The sequence below is a fragment of the Labrus mixtus genome, chromosome 4, assembly GCF_963584025.1.
Source record: "Labrus mixtus chromosome 4, fLabMix1.1, whole genome shotgun sequence".
NCBI classification, from domain to species: domain Eukaryota; kingdom Metazoa; phylum Chordata; class Actinopteri; order Labriformes; family Labridae; genus Labrus; species Labrus mixtus.
Genome location: NC_083615.1, coordinates 28,668,623 through 28,687,444, shown reverse-complemented (window position 1 = coordinate 28,687,444; position 18,822 = coordinate 28,668,623). Strand labels below are relative to the sequence as shown.

The 18,822-nt window shown below is 41.4% G+C and overlaps 1 protein-coding gene across 2 annotated transcripts in view; it reads right to left on the bottom strand.

The window, feature by feature from the left end:
• The window catches only part of si:dkey-246g23.2 (solute carrier family 66 member 2), a 61,311-nt gene that overhangs the window by 26,133 nt on the left and 16,356 nt on the right, over positions 1-18,822 (bottom strand). For both annotated transcript variants that reach the window (XM_061036757.1, XM_061036758.1), the window contains exon 4: positions 700-916. In XM_061036757.1, coding sequence (XP_060892740.1) covers positions 700-916 — 217 coding nt within the window. The remainder of the gene's footprint in view (positions 1-699; positions 917-18,822) is intronic.

Sequence of the window (18,822 nt, the reverse complement as noted above, 5' to 3'; positions counted from 1 at the left end):
TAGTTTGAGGTTCTGTGCCATTAGGGGAGTAATTGATCTCACAGTCCTCCTCTACCTGAAAGGAGAATCAGTTTACACATAGACCTCTGCACACTTAACCTTATAACCCCAAACAAGAAGGACATCAGGATGCAAGCTCAGCTTTTTTTTTTTTTTGCATCCATCTTTCACCCAGTATCCCGCGTTTATTACGTTTAAGGCTTTGACTGAAACATGGGCACAAGCTAACCTCTAGGTATAGCCTTGAACGTTGCCCATCATGAATGTTTCATCGAGGCGATATTTTGATTTTTTAACTTCTTTTAGAGGGCAGATAAGTTTCATTCTTGTCCCATTTCAGTTTTCTTTGTTGTTCACCTTGTAGACACAGTCTGAGAGGAGAGAGTGCACACAAAATTAATCTTATTTTCTCAGTAAAATCAATGTGTCAGAAAATCATTTATCCTCATTACTGAAGGCGATAGATAACTCCTGGATAATTGTTTATGCTCAGATTATTGGATATTCCAAAGCCTGACTCACAGATTTTTTTTCACGTGGCTTCTAATGATTATAAATGACCTTGTTAGCATATTTTGTTTGTGCAAATCTGAAATATGTCTACTCTTTGCTCATTAAGGATAGACTAATTAGTACAATCCTGCTGTGTGCCTCGTAAGCTTTCTGCGAGACCCTTTTTGATCTCTAAGTGTACTGTACCTCATGCCTTTGGTGGAGTGGTTGTGAAAGTTTTGCAGCAGTTGCGGGAGGCCGAGCATGGCCTCGAACATGACAGCGAGGGAGCCCTGCGTCTCCACGAACACAGGAGAGTCCAGGAGCAGCAGGGTGACGACGGTGCACAGCACGGTGAAGCCGAAGCAGAAGAGCAGGTAGTCCTCGAACGCACTCCACTTCCAGAAGTAGCGAAAGTCCAAATCTGGAGGAGAGATGGAGAAGCAGAAACAGAGAAAGAATTTAAAGAAAAGTCAATGATTGTCCTCAGTAAAGCTTATAATGTGAAAAAAAGAAGAGTCAGGTAGAGAAGAGAGGAAACAAGGTGAATAAAGTGAAGCTAGAATTAACAAGGAATAAATGAGAATGAGCCTGAAGATATGATCATATAAAGACGCTTAGTGTGTGTGTGTGTGTGTGTGTGTGTGTGTGTGTGTGTGTGTGTGTGTGTGTGTAGTGCTGAAAGGAGAGAAGGTGCACACACAATGTGGAGATGGAAACAGAAGAGCCACAGTGACAGGCAAAGATTGAAAGTAGTGAGGCTAATATAACGGGAAAACGACAGCAGGAGGAGGAGGAGAGAGCAGGAATGAGAACGCTTAATTAAAGGATGCATAGAAATTCTGCAGAGACAGCACTCCTAAATCAATACTGCACACACGCATAAGTGGATGGAACAAAGACAAATGAGATACTCGAAAGCTTTTACATTTCTATTACTTTGGAATAACCTGGCCTTTGGCGTAGCTGGGCTATACATTTAGAAAGTTTATTACCTTTTGGTTTGAAGCGAGCTTTTCCACTGACTCAACTCCATTTATCATGTGCAGCTTTGACCACTCAGGGGTAAATACTAAGACCAAAGCTGACTAGAGCTGTTGTTAGTTTTCAGAGAAAGGTTACTTAAAGGTAAGAAGTGGCCAGCAGAAATGACTGAGCGTAAATGAAGAGTGTGGTAACTAAGGACTGATTCTAACTTTATTTAGTCAACTTGGAATCAACACATCGAGACTCATTCTCCAACTGAAATGTCTTCTTACAAACCACTTACACAGTTTTCAATAAGAGTCTGACATCCACCAAAGTTTTTTTTATCTGGAATTGGTTTTTAAGAAAGAACGAAATCTGAGGGTCTGCTTCACAAAAGGCTTGTGCAGCTTTTGAGCTAAAGCTCTGCACATGAGTCAAAAAGACGCTGTCTAATGCACAAAACATGTAAACACACACGTACGGTTGAATGCATCCCAAACTGCCCTGCAGGGTAAACATTGCCTCTGTGCAGTGTAGTATTTATCAGGATCTGCACGAGCAAACTTTCCGGTGATGAGAAACAATTCCACCTCTGCATGACATAAAAAAATATCTGTAAACAAAATCTGTAAATGTTAATTTGACATATCTATTATTCAAATGGGTGAGGATCAGTTTGTGGCTGTCAGCGGCTCGAGACTGCCACAGAAGTGTGGAGACAGTCTGAATCTGTGACAGGCGACAACTAGAAAAGTTTGTTCCTTTTTTTCTCTGAGTTGGCCTTGCACATTGCTCGCTTCATTGCATGTAATCTACTAAATCAGCCCATTTGTGTTTCAATAACAGCACAACTACTAAAGTATTTGATATGGGCTTCAGTGCACATATCAAACATCATCATAATGTGGCCATTCTTAACATCTCTCTACTTGTCTTTTCTAATCCTGTTAGTTTGGGTTTGTGCCCCACGGCCCTGCAGTCTCACGCCCCTGCAGCCTCATGACCCTGCAGTCTCATGACCCTGCAGTCTCATGACCCTGCAGCCTCATGACCCTGCAGTCTCATGACCCTGCAGCCTCATGACCCTGCAGTCTCACGACCCTGCAGTCTCATGGCCCTACATGAGCATTAAAGGGGTGTTTTTAAATGCCAATTAGGAAAAATATGCACAAACCTTCAATTTACAAGACAAATTAGCCAACAGACGTGTGAACAATTCTGCAGGTTGAGAGTCTTTGGTAATGTTTTCTTACATTCTTAAGAACTAATTTAAAGAAACATCTTAGGACGATATCGGTGAATGAGACCCGGCGTCTCTGGTATCGTCCTCCATCGTATGCTTCATCTGCGCATCTGAAAGCTTATGAGAGGAAACATTAGACTTTCTACATCTACATTCCAGTCACCGTCAGCTCCCTCCTCAATGGACCATAATGTTGACGATGATTGACGATCTCTCATTGCTTATGTATGACCGTGGAGCTGTGGCAAACCAGCTGACATAAGCTAAAGGGGATTGATGGCTAAATAAGAGCACATTAGTTAGTGTGGGGACTCGAGTGTGACACTGCATGCTGCCAAGCTCCTGACTTCACTATGTACTGCTGTTACCTCCACACTCACTGCAAAGCATGTGTGCATTATGTGTGTACTGTACATCTGCATGTGTGTCTTTGTCCTTGGATTTCTTTTCAGAAGAGAAACTCATTGACTGAAAGGAAATAAGAAAAGTCTCAAATCTGTCAGTTTTAGCTAATTTATTTATCTTGTATTACTTTTGAATCTGTTGAATGGTATAAGAGTGAGGGTCGTACTCATTCAACTCAACAGCGACTGCTTTCTATGATTTCTTCCTGCTGATGACCTTGGCTTCATGTTTTTCCCACTTGTTCTTTCTCCACATTTCCTCCACTGTCGGCTATTCATTAAAGGCACATGGACGAATACAAACATAGAAAATAGTAAATAATTAAATCTCCAAACAGGCCAAGGTGATTCTGTTATAAATATTCAAAGTCATTTCAAATCAGAAAAGCAGCAAATCTCTGAAAAGGTGGAACCAGAGCATGACTGGTATTAACAAAGAGGAACGACTTTAATAACAAAAGGTCAAGTTGAATAAGAAAATATATTTATTCTGTTGGTCAGGACTCAGGTTAGGATTAAAACAGTATTCACTGAACCTGCAAAATGTAAACTGTTAGTGTATATACTAACTGAAATAAATCAGTCAGGGTTAAAACAATCAAATGAAAAACACAAAGTATTTGTCTTTTAAATATCTGTTTATTCTCACTTCTCATGTAAACAGGCGCACTAATTTGACATTTTGAAACAGATTATTTAATGAATAAAAAGTGGATGAAAACAAATCAATTCTTTAACCACATAACAAGAGAAAAAATAACAAGAGTGTGCCAAATACTCCCCTGATCTCAAACAATCTCGCCCCATGGTTCCCAACCTTTTTCAGCTTGTGACTCCATTTTGACTTCACAAAAATTCTGGAGGACCCAGACATCCAAAACACATTCAGCTTTTTGATAAAACGAATAAAATTTAAATCATATGATAGTTTTTTCTTTTGTGTTTCAAGTAAACATTGGTTTGAGTACATATTTAGGCTATTTCAGGTTTATTATCATGGCAGGGGCAGAAAGGGCTGAAAGGAAGGATGGTTTTCCTCAGTGTATGATATCCAGCCAGGTGAGCGTGTATTTACAAGGCTGGAAATGAATGCTGGACGCATGAGGCAGCGATGAGCGACAGACCGAGATACTGTATGTTTGTTAGTTTTTAGTGTGAGCTACGGCTCACAGTAGCTCAAGAACCGGATAACGTCTTGTAGCTCAATTAAGGCAGAATGCTCCAATATGGTTTACTGATCAATAATCAGACATTTCAGGGGACCCTTTTGAATTCCATGAGGGATCAGAACAGCAAGGTTGGGAAAGCCTGACCTAACCTCTGGGAGCGACAGTCAAATAAAGTTATCGGTTAGCATAACAGACGTCCAGTCAAGACTTCCTTTTCAACATGCTGCATTGTTTGCAGTCTCTCAACGTGGCCAAGTGATGATAGAGAAGGAGTCAGAAGAAGGAGCAGGTTTTTAGCTGTTTAAAGAGGCCAACACTACAGTAAGTAATTCCTATTGTTTAGTAACATATCAAGATTACATACTTATCTTGATGTGTTGTATCTCCATTTGTTCTTTTTTAGGCACAGTTTATTTGAACTTAACCCTTATCCACTTAAACTATAATAATATAATACAGTTCACAGCTTTTGTATTTACTTATATTTAACTTTTGTGCTTCTCATCTTGTCCTCTAGTGTTGGAACAAACAGCTGCAGCATTTCTTGTAGCATCTTATCTCTTATCTTCTCTGTCTGAACATTGAAATCATCTCAGATACATTCATAACCACACAGAGTATTCAGCCAGCACTCACACACACACACACACACACACACACACACACACACACACACACACACACACACACACACACACACACACACACACACACACACACACACACACACACACACACACACACACACACACTGAGCTGGCAGAGGACTGGGACGTGTCCCATTCTGCTCCAGTGGGCTGCGTCTACTGTTGCATCCTGGGACAGTCGGAGTGAGACATCTTGCAGCGTGTGCAGTGTGGCGTGTTTGTGGCAAACAGCGAACGTGATTAATGACTTTATCATCGAGAGCCACAAAAGAGCTCATCTCCCGCTGCTGACAACAGACGTGAGGTGAGAGAGGAGACACCACACACACACACACACACACACACACACACCTGCTTCTCAGCTCCTTCACACACACACACACACACACACACACACACACACACACACACACACACACACACACACACTACCACACTATCGGCTCTCAGGGCACGACTTATGCTGTTCTCACAAACTAAGACACAGACCAAACCAAGAAGCTTCAGACAAAGAGCCTGACACTTATCAGCCAGGCACTATCAGTGCACATACTCACAGCTCCATTTACTCAACAACATCAACAACAACAACAAACAGCATCCAGCCTGAGTGTCTGCAGCCAGTGGCGGCTGGCACAGGGAGACTGCAGAGTCAGGGGAGGCTTATTATCAGCACCATAAAAAGCCTTTTCTTTCTCCATTTGAATGGGGCCTCGCTGCTAAAGCATAAACATGCTGACAGCAGCAACAATAAGAATAGTGCTTCAAAACTACTGTCGATTCCTCAGTAAAGCCCCCTGCTGAGCTCCTCGCAATTCCATCTCTTCATTTTTTAATTCCGCTTCCTTTTCCTCTCTCTGCTGTTTATCTGCAACACACACACACACACACACACACACACACACACACACACACACACACACACAAACACACACACACATTCCTTCAGACCTCTAAAAAACTTTACTCTTGTGTGCTTTTTTGCGAGTTGGAAATCCATTTTAATCCATAAAGCACCGCACCCACTTCCTCTCCACTACTCCCCGCTCCCTCCTCCTCCTCCTCTTCTCTATTCCATTTCATCCCTCACTTATACGGCCTTGTATGTTTACCTGCGTAATCAAATTGCCCAGAAGGGTATAATGAAGAGAGAAAGCTATGCATCATTCATGGAGTCCTCTCTTTTATTTGTCTTCCTCTCACATCATGCATCATCCCCGGCTTCCTGTCCCCGTGAAGCAAGCTTCTTTTCTCGATACCAGCTTCACTCCTTTTTTCACCATCCTCGCCTCACACACACCTCCTCTGTGGCTGCTCTTCTGTCCCATCAGGACCAGGCAGGTGACCTGGCCTTTTCCAAACAGCGTCCTCCTGTCGGTTGTGTGTCAGGGGCCAGATCCGCACTTCAAAGACCCCAGAGACTGCAGAGTGCTTGGATGGGGCACTCTTTTTTTTTTTTTTCACTCACACTTTTTGTTTACACAAAGCCCATTCAAGATCAAATAATCCAATTACTAAAACGGGCGAGGAAGCCGCCCCAAGGATGTAAGCGCCTGACTATGAAGTTGTTCTGGTAAGATGTGAAGCCGCCGAGGAGGGGGAGAAAGTCAATCAATTTGTGTAAGCGTGTCTGCTGAGGGGGGTCTGAGTGGTGACGGAGTAACAGGTAGATCTTGGGAATATCAGCCGTATTGAGGAGTCAGAGAGCGATTAGTGATCGATGAAGAGTAAAGGATTTTAGCCTCGAGTCAATCAGGAAGATTTATAGATCCACACTTTATAGATACACATTTCCCATCAGGTCAAGCAGAGAAATCACAGTATGGAGGTGAGGGAGGAAGAGACTGAGACGAAGATCAACACTGACAGCTGGAGAGCAGATTGTGCTGAGTCAGCAGTGACAGTCTGCATGTAGAGTGACTCAGCGCTGAGGAGTCGCTTTGTGTGTTATAAGATATATAAAAGTGGCTGTTGTGACATTTATGGCCTCAGCTCACCGTTCTGCAGGTGGAGCTTCATGTAGGAAGTACAGTATTCATTTTTTATGATGGGAAGGTATTTTATTTTACACAACCTTTTTCACACATGCACTCCTGAGATCTCTGGACAGATATCTAGCCCCTGAAATCTTCCTGACTTGTCCATTCACATATTCACCACACTTTTCTCGTTGAACGGGTGGGGGTGTAGAAGGGGTGTCAGGACGCAGGGCATCACATAAATAAGGACGATGCAGAAAAGGTGGACGAAGCTGTGATGACAGTTGTTGCCTTCATACCATTGCTACGTGTAAGTTGAAGTATTCACAAACGAGTGAGTTGGAAAAAAGCAATTAACAAATATGAAGCAGCTAAACTACGCGCATGACGATCGTATCTGTCACTCATCCATTTGGTGCTGAAAACTTCATCACCACACCTGCTCGTTTGACGGGAATTTTCCAAAATATTGCCTGCTATGTTCACACATCTTCTCACCCAGACTTCATAAAGAAATGTTACAAGCGGGCTTATGGGACAAAATGTTGGGGTGAAAAAACAGCTGTTTGCGTTGCACATGCAGCTCACCTGGAAACATTTGGAGAAACGTTTGGGATTTTTGTGTATGTGAAAACAACAAGCTTAAATGAGAACACCACAAGCGCTCTGAAATCATAAACCGACAGAAAGTCACTGAACCATTCCGGACTTTGTCTCTCTCAAACATACTGTAAATACATTGGACACATAACAAGCAGGTCTAATAAAGGGAAATAAGAAAGCATCCTCTGTTCTCTCTCTCTTTGAATCATACAGAACTTCTCCAATAATGTCAAGTCAACACATGAACAAACTGTGAGGATATGACACACAGAGACACACACACTCTCATAAACACGTTCATATCTAAGTATGGAGCTGAAGAACATTAAACAACAACTGTCTTCAAACGTTTGGGTGTTCAGTTAACTAACTTAATATGAGTATTGCTGACAGAGCACTTGCACGTCTTCTTCTCCCTGCAATATTTCCTGGGAACTTATTAGCATGCTAATGACTGTGAAACCATCAAAGGCTTCTATTTGAGCAATTATTTTATAAGTAAGCATGAGCCAGTACAATCCACACATACCTGTTGACGGAAGCTAATTCAATTTAACCCCACAACATAATAAAACACAGGACCATCTCGTTGTAAATTCTAGTTCAGTTTTCTTTCCGTCCCTCCTCATCATTCAGTCCATTTGATTCTCCCTCTCTGCTGCTGACCTGTGAAGCTGCTTTCCCAGGTAGACGAGTAGAAAAGGGACAGAGTGAACCGACATGAGCTCTGTGTGCAGAACGGACAGCTCCGATTCAGCCATGTGTTAACCGGGCTATTTGTGGTAACAAGGTTGCTTTTTCTCTCCAAATACACACCCGTCATGATGCAAACTGTCGAGTCATGTTCTTGAAAGCTTTGAGCTCAGTCAGCGTGATCACGTCTTCAGAGCGGCAGAAAGGAAACATCTGACCCAAACCAAGGGGCTCGTAATTGGCCCCTTCAGCTACAAAAAATAACCAGCTCCAAGTAAATATGTTCACATTAAACGATGCACAGAATGACTCTAAAGAAAGTAATTAAGGATTTTTTTAAGACATAACAACATAATAACTGAGAAGTGCACAGCAGTGATAGGTAATGGAAATAGCAAAAGGACAATAAAGATTTTATTTGCAACAGGAAGAGCTGGATTATGGTTTTCATTTGGCTGCTGAAGTCTTCCTGCTTACCCTATTTTGCATTTTGCTGAAAAAGGAAATATCCAGCATACTATAGCAATTGCCTGTTTATACACAAAGACACACAAAGACACAAAGAGGAATCACAATGACCCATGTAATCGCTCTAACTGTTGTGTTGTGTGCATGTGTAGCAGGAGACCGGGGCATTATGGGAGAGGCCGCACGTTGCATTATTAGAGTTTTATTATTTGTTTCCATCCCATTACTTCTTTCTCAGTTTACATGTTTAATCCAGTTTTGGATTTGTTGCTCGATGCCCAGTTTGTGGAACACATCCTGTTGTAATGTTTTACGTGCAGTAAATTAACAAAACAAATGAAGATGCATAAAAGAGCTGAATTGTTTCCTTGTTCCCTGAGATACCTGCAGCAGAATCTCTCGGCTCTATTTGGTCACATTTGCAAAAAAAAAAAAAAAGCTCTCTGCCACATCTTGTGCATAACTATTCAACTGGCACCTTCATTAGCATAAAAATGTTTATGTTTTCAAGAAAGTTCAATGATGCAGAAAGTAATACATTTATTAGTCAGTGCTTTACAGTTGCTTTTGGAATGCCTAATGAGACAAAGCAATAAACTAGCACATCATCCATCACCTGTATGAACAACAGGTAGTGTATGATGTTTCTATATGTCAAAATGTCACTGCTGCTAGAAGATGTTTTAATGTACAGGTGGAATTGTTTCATGAAATGCTACATGTTTTGTATGATCTGTATTTTTTTTAAAATTATCTTAAACTGCAGGAGTCCAACACAAATTTCCCTTTGGAGACAATTTATAATAAATAATCAATAATAATAATAATAATAACGCATTTTATTTATGGCCGCCTTTCACGTCACTCAAGGTCACCTAACAGACACAGCAGTAAGGGTCTCACTGGCCATCCGTACCGTGCCCAAGCACGCTTCAACGCTAAAGTCCAGTTCGTTTGACCAGTGTGACCGCTCTGTGCCGTGCTCAGGCACTGTACACTTCCTTGGCTTTGGCACACTTCGGAGAGGTGTGCTTCAGCACGGTACACTTCATGCACGAGCACAAGCACGCGGGTAAACAACGCTGACAGCCTTCATTATGGAGAAATCCAGAGTTTCATGTCTGCATATGACTCAATGTAAGACACAAAGTAGCTGTCATACTCTCTGTGTTGTTCTCCGATGTGCGGCCACGGACTCGCCTGTGGACTCGGCCGCGCGTCTATTTTATTTTTTAATTTATTTATGGCTGTGTCTGATTAAAATGGCTTAAAGGGGTCATATTCTTCTTTTACTGGTTTTATATGCTCTAGTGTATTTTCCAAGTGTCCTGTGCATGTTTAGGCACATCTATTTGCAAAAATTCAAAGTCCGTGGAAACGCGGCTTCTCCTACCTCCTCCTGTTAGCTGTAGCATTAGCCGCATGTAACGCTCAGTTCTAGCCTCCCTTGAAAAAATTTTGCTAGTGTGACGTCTTGTCAGTGTGAGATCACTGATCTAAGCCCATTGGCTCGTTGTGGCAAGCCCAGCAGCTCATGTTGCACGCCCATTAACTTCTGTAGCACGCCCACGATATGCTGTAGTCTGCGGTTGCACAGTAGAGCTAAGGTGCTAATGTTTATGCTCCCCTCGGACGGAGCGAAAGTGGCTGCATTCCCAATATGGTAAAAGAGGCAGGACATTTCCGAGAACCGTGCTGTGTTTTTCTCTGATGTGCAGACGCAGACTCGACTGCACGTCTCTCTCTCTCTCTCTCTCTCTCTCTCTCTCGTCCGCTTGTTTGTAAACTGAGCACGCTTCATAATAACATAAAGCGTACATGTGTTGTATTACGACGTTATGTACAAGAGGTAATCGTACTTAAGCACAGTTAGTCCTGTGTAGTGTGACCGCAGGCCCTGCCGGCCAGCGTGGGAATGGCGCAGCGGGGGGGGCAATCGTGCTTGAGTACAGCACGGTACAGATGGCCAGTGTGACCGCGCCCTCAAACAGGAATTAAAAACAAAAACAGCAATAGTAAGAAGGGCGTGGTCAGACAGACTAAGTTAATCTAAAAATACGTTTTGAGCTGTGATTTGAAGGTGGGGGGAGAATTAATGTCACAGATGGTTTGTGGGAGAGAGTTCCAGAGACGGGGGGGCTGCACAGCTAAGTCCTCGAGACCCCATTGAAGAGAGGCGGGCAGGAGGTGTGGTGAGGAGCATGGAGGAGGCAGAATGGAAGGTCCGGGAGGGTGTGTGAAGGAGATCAGAAAGGTACAGAGGTGCGAGTAGGGCTGGTGATCCAAGGTGGCTCAATAGCACAGTGTGTGGTATTATTGTATTATTGTATCATAATAATCTTAAAGCCATATACTAGGCCTATTTGCGAGGTGAGAGCTCAAATGAAATGTTTCCTCGTTTCACTCTGATCTTTTTGGTCAGATTTGACAAACTGCATCATCTAAATCAGCTGGTTCTCCTGTTTCATTTAACTGAAAGCCAAGATGTTAACAACGGAGCGAAGATACATTTGGTTTAGATACCAGTGCAGCTGCCTGTGTGTCCCTCTGAACATTATGTGGGGTGAGGTGACTTAACATGCGATTATGGCGTTTGCCGCCGTTCACCGCGGAGTTCTTGTTTTTATCGCCGGTAACTCATTTTTGCGGTTACCGCGACAGCCATAGTGCAATGTTATGGAGAGCCTTGAAAGTGAGAAGGTTAATCTTACAGTCAATGTATTTGTCGTCCTCTCACATCATGCATCATGTCAATCTTATCTTACTTGATCTAAACTAAACTGTGTGACATCAGAAGTGTTGTCCACCATCTCTCCCCTGTAATGCCTCAGTTACTTGAGGCATCAGGATACAGGTTATGTATGCATTATTTATGCAATGACAGGAAGAAACACAATTAGGTGTTTAGATTGCAAAAGCATGCAGTTTGCACTTCCCTTAAGCTAGCAGGAGCATCCCTTTGAGTTCATTTTTTGCATGTGAGGTCATCCTGTGACAGTGATAACACTTCCTCCTCTTCTTTACTGCATGTTTGATATCTTTTTGGGGTAAACACTGTATGATTTATTGGAGAAACAGTCAGGTCAGCTTGCAGTCAATAATCTTTGGTCAAAAGCTGTCTGACTTTCTGCTGCGGTCACACTTCTGAGAGCGGGCTGGTTTGACCTTGTGCGTGAACCTTGACTGCATTTTTACACGACTGGTTGCTTCCTCTTGTTCTTTGTGTTTGTTCTTGACCCTTGACCCTGACAAGGCTTAACTAATGAATGTATCAGCCTTAACGATCCAGAAATACAATACTGTGACCACTTGACTGCTTCTAAGTACGGATTAATTCCACAGTTACTCTATAAAAGAATAACTCAGAGTACCCTCTTCTTCACCGACAGAAAGTGAACAACCTTCACTTCTGTGTGATACTCAAGTTTATGAATAGAGACAGACAGAAAAGGTCTGTTCAAATACTTTTTCTAAATGCATACTGGAGACAGCGTTCAGCTTCACAGACGGGCAGATTGATGGCCCACTCCTGTGCCTACTTGTGTGTATCATAACAGAACGCCATGTTTCTGTCAGCACAGTCAGCACATGGCGTCTCCACACCTAATAACATTTGTTTCAGTTTCAGGTCCGTTGACTTTTCTGGCAGTCTGTCAAATTCAAACTGCCATGTCCACCGTCCCAATCTACCTTTTAACATTCGGTCTCGCTCTGATGCCTGCGTCCACTTTGTCCCCAAAAGTCACTGCCTGCCGCCTGCTGCTCGGAGATAAATGAGAGTCTGTTGATCTGCCATTAAAAACAGCATTCCCCAAAAGACACATGTCTGTCTGTATACACTTACATGTGTTTGACTTTGATTTGTTTTTTTCTTTGATGAGTTTGGTCAGGCCGGGCAATTATCCAAAATGGTTGTTTATGAAATGTTAACAGACCAGTTAAAAATCATCCTCATGGTACTTTATTGATATTCTATGTGTTGTAGGCCTGTCTACGACTAAGGATTTACATAGTTGAACCTGGTGTTGTAGGTTCCTCGGGATAGTTAGTGGGGACGGCAAGAAAATGGATGGATGGATATCACAGAATGTTGATATCCAACTATTTTCAAGTCAATCACAAGTTTTTGCAGGTCTTGAATATCATTCATCCATATTCAATTAAGAGTATAAGTGACACTGTAGCAGGATATGCTTATAGGACTAAACCCCTGTGACTCACACATTATTATCACAGTGACCTGTCCACCAGGAGACCAGAAACCAAGCATCGTGTTTCAAATCTGATCACTTCTGACTCATACCTCTTTTTGCACTATGTTCTCTCCTGTTGCCATCCTTTTAACTTGCTTTTTCTTTTTCTCTTTCTCTTATGGTCCTGAATACATCCAGTGCTGCAAATTCCATTAAGAGAAAGTTAGAGATAAAGAAACACTTCATTGGAATTGTCCTTCACTTGCCCCTGATAGCATCCGTTAAAGCCTCTGTATCTTTCCTCAAATGGAGGCTCAAATCTTACTCAATCACTCAAGGACGGATATGTCTAGATCCTTCTTTTCACTCCAGGACAGATATGTCTGCTAGGATAAGCAGTTGTTGTCTATAGCAGTTTAAAAGTTTTCTTTTGTTTCAGGACATTTTTTTTATGTTTTCTGATGTGCTAAGTGAGATGATATGTTTCCATATTGTGTTTTTTTATCTAATCAAAACTCTGGGGCTGCTTTAAAATTCACAAAATATTATCATTTTCCACCGGTTTAAAAAAGTCTCAGAGCTCCCCACAACATGTGTGTGAAGTTTCTTGTTGTAAATCCACTCTGATCCTGTATTTGATCATGTCTATAAACCCCTTTATTTCAGCCCTGCTCAGAACAGGCTGTTTCGTTGTCTGTACCTTTAAATATGTAAATGAGCTGTGTCTGACCACGCCCCCTCTCTGGAAGGACTTGGGTGTACTCGGGCTTTCTCGCTCCATGTCCTATTGTTTACAGTGAGAAGGCAGACTCAGAGGGCAGAACAAACACCTAGCTGTGGGAGTGTCACCAACCTGGGGGAGGGGCTACTGCCCTTTGTGATGTCATGAAGGGAAAATCTCCAAACAGCCTGTTTGAGCACACATTTTCTGAAAAGTGGAACAGACAGAAGACGGAGAGGATGGACTTTTCTGATAATTGGAGGGTTTGTAGACGGACTAGAGACACATATTAGTGTGTGACCTTTCATCTCTGCCAACAATAGAATAAAAACAAGAGAATTAAATATGACACAAAAAATACTTTCTTCTTTGCAGATTTAAGCTTTCAAACTTGTGCAAATCTGAAGCTGTCAGAGAATGAATGTTGGTTTGACAGACAAACAGCAGAGCAGGATGTCCACTTAGCTGTAACAGCTTACGATGTAACCCTTCAAGCTGTGAACACTTCAACTGTTTCAGCATCCTAAATAAGAAATTTCACATTGGCTATGGGATTTTGCTTCAGGCTTCAATATCTAGACATTCAAATCCATGTTTGGTTAACAATGTTGCATTCAGGATTTTTTCTTTTTTACAGTCCTGCTATTTTAGGACAATGCAGCAGGAAAATTGGATTCTTGGCTGTGTTGCTATATGGCTTATGTTTGCTGCCTTTTTATTGGACGAGCCAGGCAACTGACATGGTAATAGTAATCTATTTCATAACTCCTCACAGGAGCTTTCAATATATATATTTTCCATTGGATTTCCGTACACCTGGTTGTAATGCAGCACTATGCCAGGCAGTGGCTGTAGCACATATGAAAGTTGTTTGCTGCCATTAAATAGCAAATGAAGAAGAAAGTGCCAGGTGTCGGTAAAACGACTGTGGCGCTGTGAGATTCAGGACCAGAGAAAGATGCAAAGACCTAACTTCTTTCAAAACAATAAAGAAAATCCGGTCAGGTGCACACTTTGTCTTACTGTAAAACTAGCTGATCATAAGTCTAAAACAACTATACACATTTATTTGAGAGTGAGGCACCCAGCAGAAGGTCCATATTGTTTTTCCATATGGTGGTCTCTCTCTCTGTCCTTATGTCTGTGTGGGGTTTCTCAAACCCAGTGGAGGGAGATTTTCTGTACAAGACTTGTATGACTGAAACCCTAACAGACAAAAATACAATCCTAGTACATGTCTCAAATCACATCTGTTTGTGAGAGTACTTCTCGACTGAGTCCTTTCTTATAAATAAACAACACTGTGAGCACTGAGATGCAGCGACCTTGGTGCTGAGGATGGAGCGGTGAAGTGAGTGACATTGAGGAGGAGCTGAAGCATCTCAGGGGCAATCACAGTGAGAGAGCACGGCTGAGACTGGAGAGGAGGAGATCAGATTAACAACATGTGGACTCTCTATTCCCTCACTCTTTCTGTCCCTCTCACAGACTCAGTGTAAATACAGTATAGAGTACATGTGATAAAAGTTCATCGTCTCTTTCTGTCCCTCTCACAGACTCAGTGTAAATACAGTATAGAGTACATGTGATAAAAGTTCCCCGTCTCTTTCTGTCTCGTTGCTTCCCTGTTAAAGCAGACAAACACCCACAGAGCCTATACGTTAAGGCCGGCTGTGTGTGAAGGTGATTTGGTCCGATAATGATCAGCTGTTGACCAGATGGAGGAGTCGTACGTCCAGATAAGGACAAAACGACACTGGGGACCAAAAGGTTCCAAATTGGGGTCTACAAGGGCGGACAGGTTATCAATAGGAAGCTTTCTTCCAATAGAGATAAGCGGGTGTAAATAAAAGATATTGCGTCTGGGAATAGAAATGCAGGGTTCAGCAGCAGGACTATAATTAGCTGCAGAATTACATTGAGCCAAAGCTTTCCACATCAAACACGGTGACCTTCAGAGAGATGACTGTCTGCGAGGTGGCGCGTCTGAGGTCCTTGCTGAAAGAGGAGTTCATATCTAACGCACAGTTTGTTTGTCTGCTGTCTGCTCCATCTCCTAAATATCTAAAGTGACCGTTCAGTTAAACCCACAATGACAACCTATTACAGCACCTCTGATATACAGCAGCATTATTCAAAAATTCAAAAGCATTAGTACCCAATAACTTCCCGAGCTTGTGACAGCAGAATGATGGGATTACTGAGCACATTAGGTACATGTGGACATTCCCTGATGTTGTGTATTTTAAATAGAACACAATTAAGTGCATAAGCCCTGTAGCTCCATTTAATCACATCACTTAACGCCTGTGATTAATCTGGCTGATATGAAGCCCCAATAAGCCCTGGGTGACTGTGTTTGCAAATACAACAAGGCGGTACCTATTTTTTATCTTATTGTTTATCTTTAAAGGGACGGTAGTCAATTAAGAGTAATCACATGATTTGCACCAGAGGTAGCTTGAAGCTTATTTGCATCCATCCTGCGGCAGCTAGAAATATGAGATGGCACTTTTATAGAGAGAGACAGAGAGAGAGAGAGAGAGAGAGAGAGAGAGATAGAGAGAGTGGTTACATGAAGCAACTTGAGAAGAAGAACTAGCACAGAAATGTTTTGGGAATCAACCTCACATTTGTATAAATGAATTGTGTGACTCAAGGGTTTGATTTAGTGTGGTTAATGTTGTAAATATTTAAATGGACCTACATGTATTTTACTCCGCAAGTCAGACATGTTCAGATGTTACAAAACATGTATGCCATGTATTTATATGGAACAAATCATTAATAATAATTCATCTCTGATTATAGTCAAGATATTTAGACCTAGTTAATGAAGATTCAAATAAGTCCTTGACGGTGTTTTCTTTTGTTAGAAATTCATTACATTTTGTAAAAGGTTCATATAAAAAGGGTTGTCAAGTGGTCCACATTTACAAGAGCAGTAACTAAATTAAAACCTTGAAACAGAAGAAGAAGAAGAAGAAGAAGAAGAAGATATACTTTATTGATCCCACAAGGGGAAATTCAGTGTTTGGCCTTGACAGTTGTGTGATCCCAAACTTGAAGATGGAAAATTAAAAATGTTTCCACAAGAGCAGAGGAAACTTGTGCTAATTGCGTTTTAGCCCCCCCACCCCCCCTTTCTTATGCAACAAAGATGAGAAAACCTAGAGTAGTAACTGAAGCAATTAGAAAACAAACATCTCTAAATTTGCTTCTTCTTTTTTTTAAACTTGAGCTGCACCGAGCAGCAGCAGCATCCTCTATCATTCACTTCCACTGTGTAAATAACTGACAGTTGTCATGGATACAGAGGCGATTCTAGAGTCTGTTGAGGCCCTAAGCTAAATTTCACTGGGGACCCCTCCAACCAGCGTTCATAAACATTTTGTCTGCCAGTGTCCCAACTGTCTTCCTCTCTCTTTTTACACTCCCACACAGATACAGTCATTCCTCTTTTCCTTCGCTGCAGGGCATGGAGAGTGAGTGAGTGCTGTCACATGGGGCCACCTTAGAGAGGTTCCCTACTGTCATTGCAAAATGTGCACATTTAGTGCCAATGCTGTGGTTTAAAGGCCTGGGTCCCCAAGCAGTTGCCTGCCTTGCCTGTTGACAGGCAGTGCTTCTGCATGGAACGCCCCGTTGAAGAGCTGATCATTTTGGGGAGATTCATGCAGCCTATAGGCCAATGACACAGATGATTGTAGAGATGCTAAGAAACAAACGTATCACCTTTTAAGATGCAAACTGATCGTTTTGTGGGTTTAAAATATCATGATCAGGAAACACACATATTCTGTTGGCGCACACAAACATACACATCCTCATCTTCTTCATTAGTTTCCTCATCAGCCAGTCTGAGTGGACAGTAATTATCACAGCCGGGCTTCAAAGTCGTTACTCAGATAGTGAGAGTCCGTGTGACTTTACGTAACTGGCGGCTCCCCTTTGTTTTTGTTTCCTTTTGTGCGTGTGTGTGTGTGTGTGTGTGCGTGTGTGTCTTAAAACCTTAGTCAGCAAAAGGTAACAAATAAATGTGTTGTTGATCATGATCAATATTAATAATTGACGTTGATTTGCTTCGTCTTTCAGTTTTCCAAAGTTTATATGTTTTGTCATCATCTCTGCACAGTGAAGTCTAAGATTAAAAAGAAGCCTTTGAAAACTTAAATAAGGTTATTGATATTTTTTACATTCATTTGTATCTGTGACTTTAATGCAATGATCAAACGTGGCAAAATGTTTTCTATACATTCCCTGTGGTTTTTAAATTCCACTTTTATTAATGTCTAATACATCAAATTAAAGATCAGAGATTAATGTGTCTCTTCTTCTTTAAAACACATTTTCCTTTCCTCTAACTGTAACACAGAGATACAACATTAAGATAATTAATAAGATAACATAATTAACAAAATCTTTAAAAATTGTAATTAAATAGTGCTCTTGGTCTGCTTGATAAATGACTTTTATGAAGAATTATGAAATGCAAACATGTGGTTTGATAAAAGAGCTTTGATGTAAAGATCCATTTACTATAAAGAAGAATAAATCTGCTCTGAAGCTAAAAGAAAGAACAGTAAAAGTCTCCAGCTGTTGGATCTTAGATGAATTCAGAGTACAGCCTTTTCATAACAAAAAATAATTAAAATACATCACGCCCAGTGGAATAAGGGCCCGACCGATATGAGAGTTAGGGGCCAATACCGAAATCGATATTGGGGAGAGAGAAAAATCAGATAGTGATATATCATCCGATATCTTTCTTAGATCTATGTTCCATCTGTAGAGATACATATAAACATTTATTGTGTTGATCCCTTAATTGCAGTTATCAAACACTTTTGATAAGATGTATAATGAACACAAGATGGTCACTCGACTGTAAAGTAGTTGTGCATGTACGTGCATCATTGCCTGAGATTGTAATGGTGAGTGATAATACTTGTTGTAATCCATACAGCACCCTCTGCTGGTGAAAAAGAACTGCTAGTGTAATAAAATTATACTCAAATAAAATGCTATTTACCTGGCGAAAACATCTGATAATATCGGTGTATATCTGCAATAAAATAAGCTAATACCAATACTCACTGGATATGTTAATATCAGCCAATATTATTGGCTTAACGATTTATCGGTCGGGCTCTATAGTGCAAATTCATTGACATATTTCACAACATGCCTCGCAAATAAAGTTTGACAGGACTTTCACTTAGGCCTCTATTTGCCTAAACA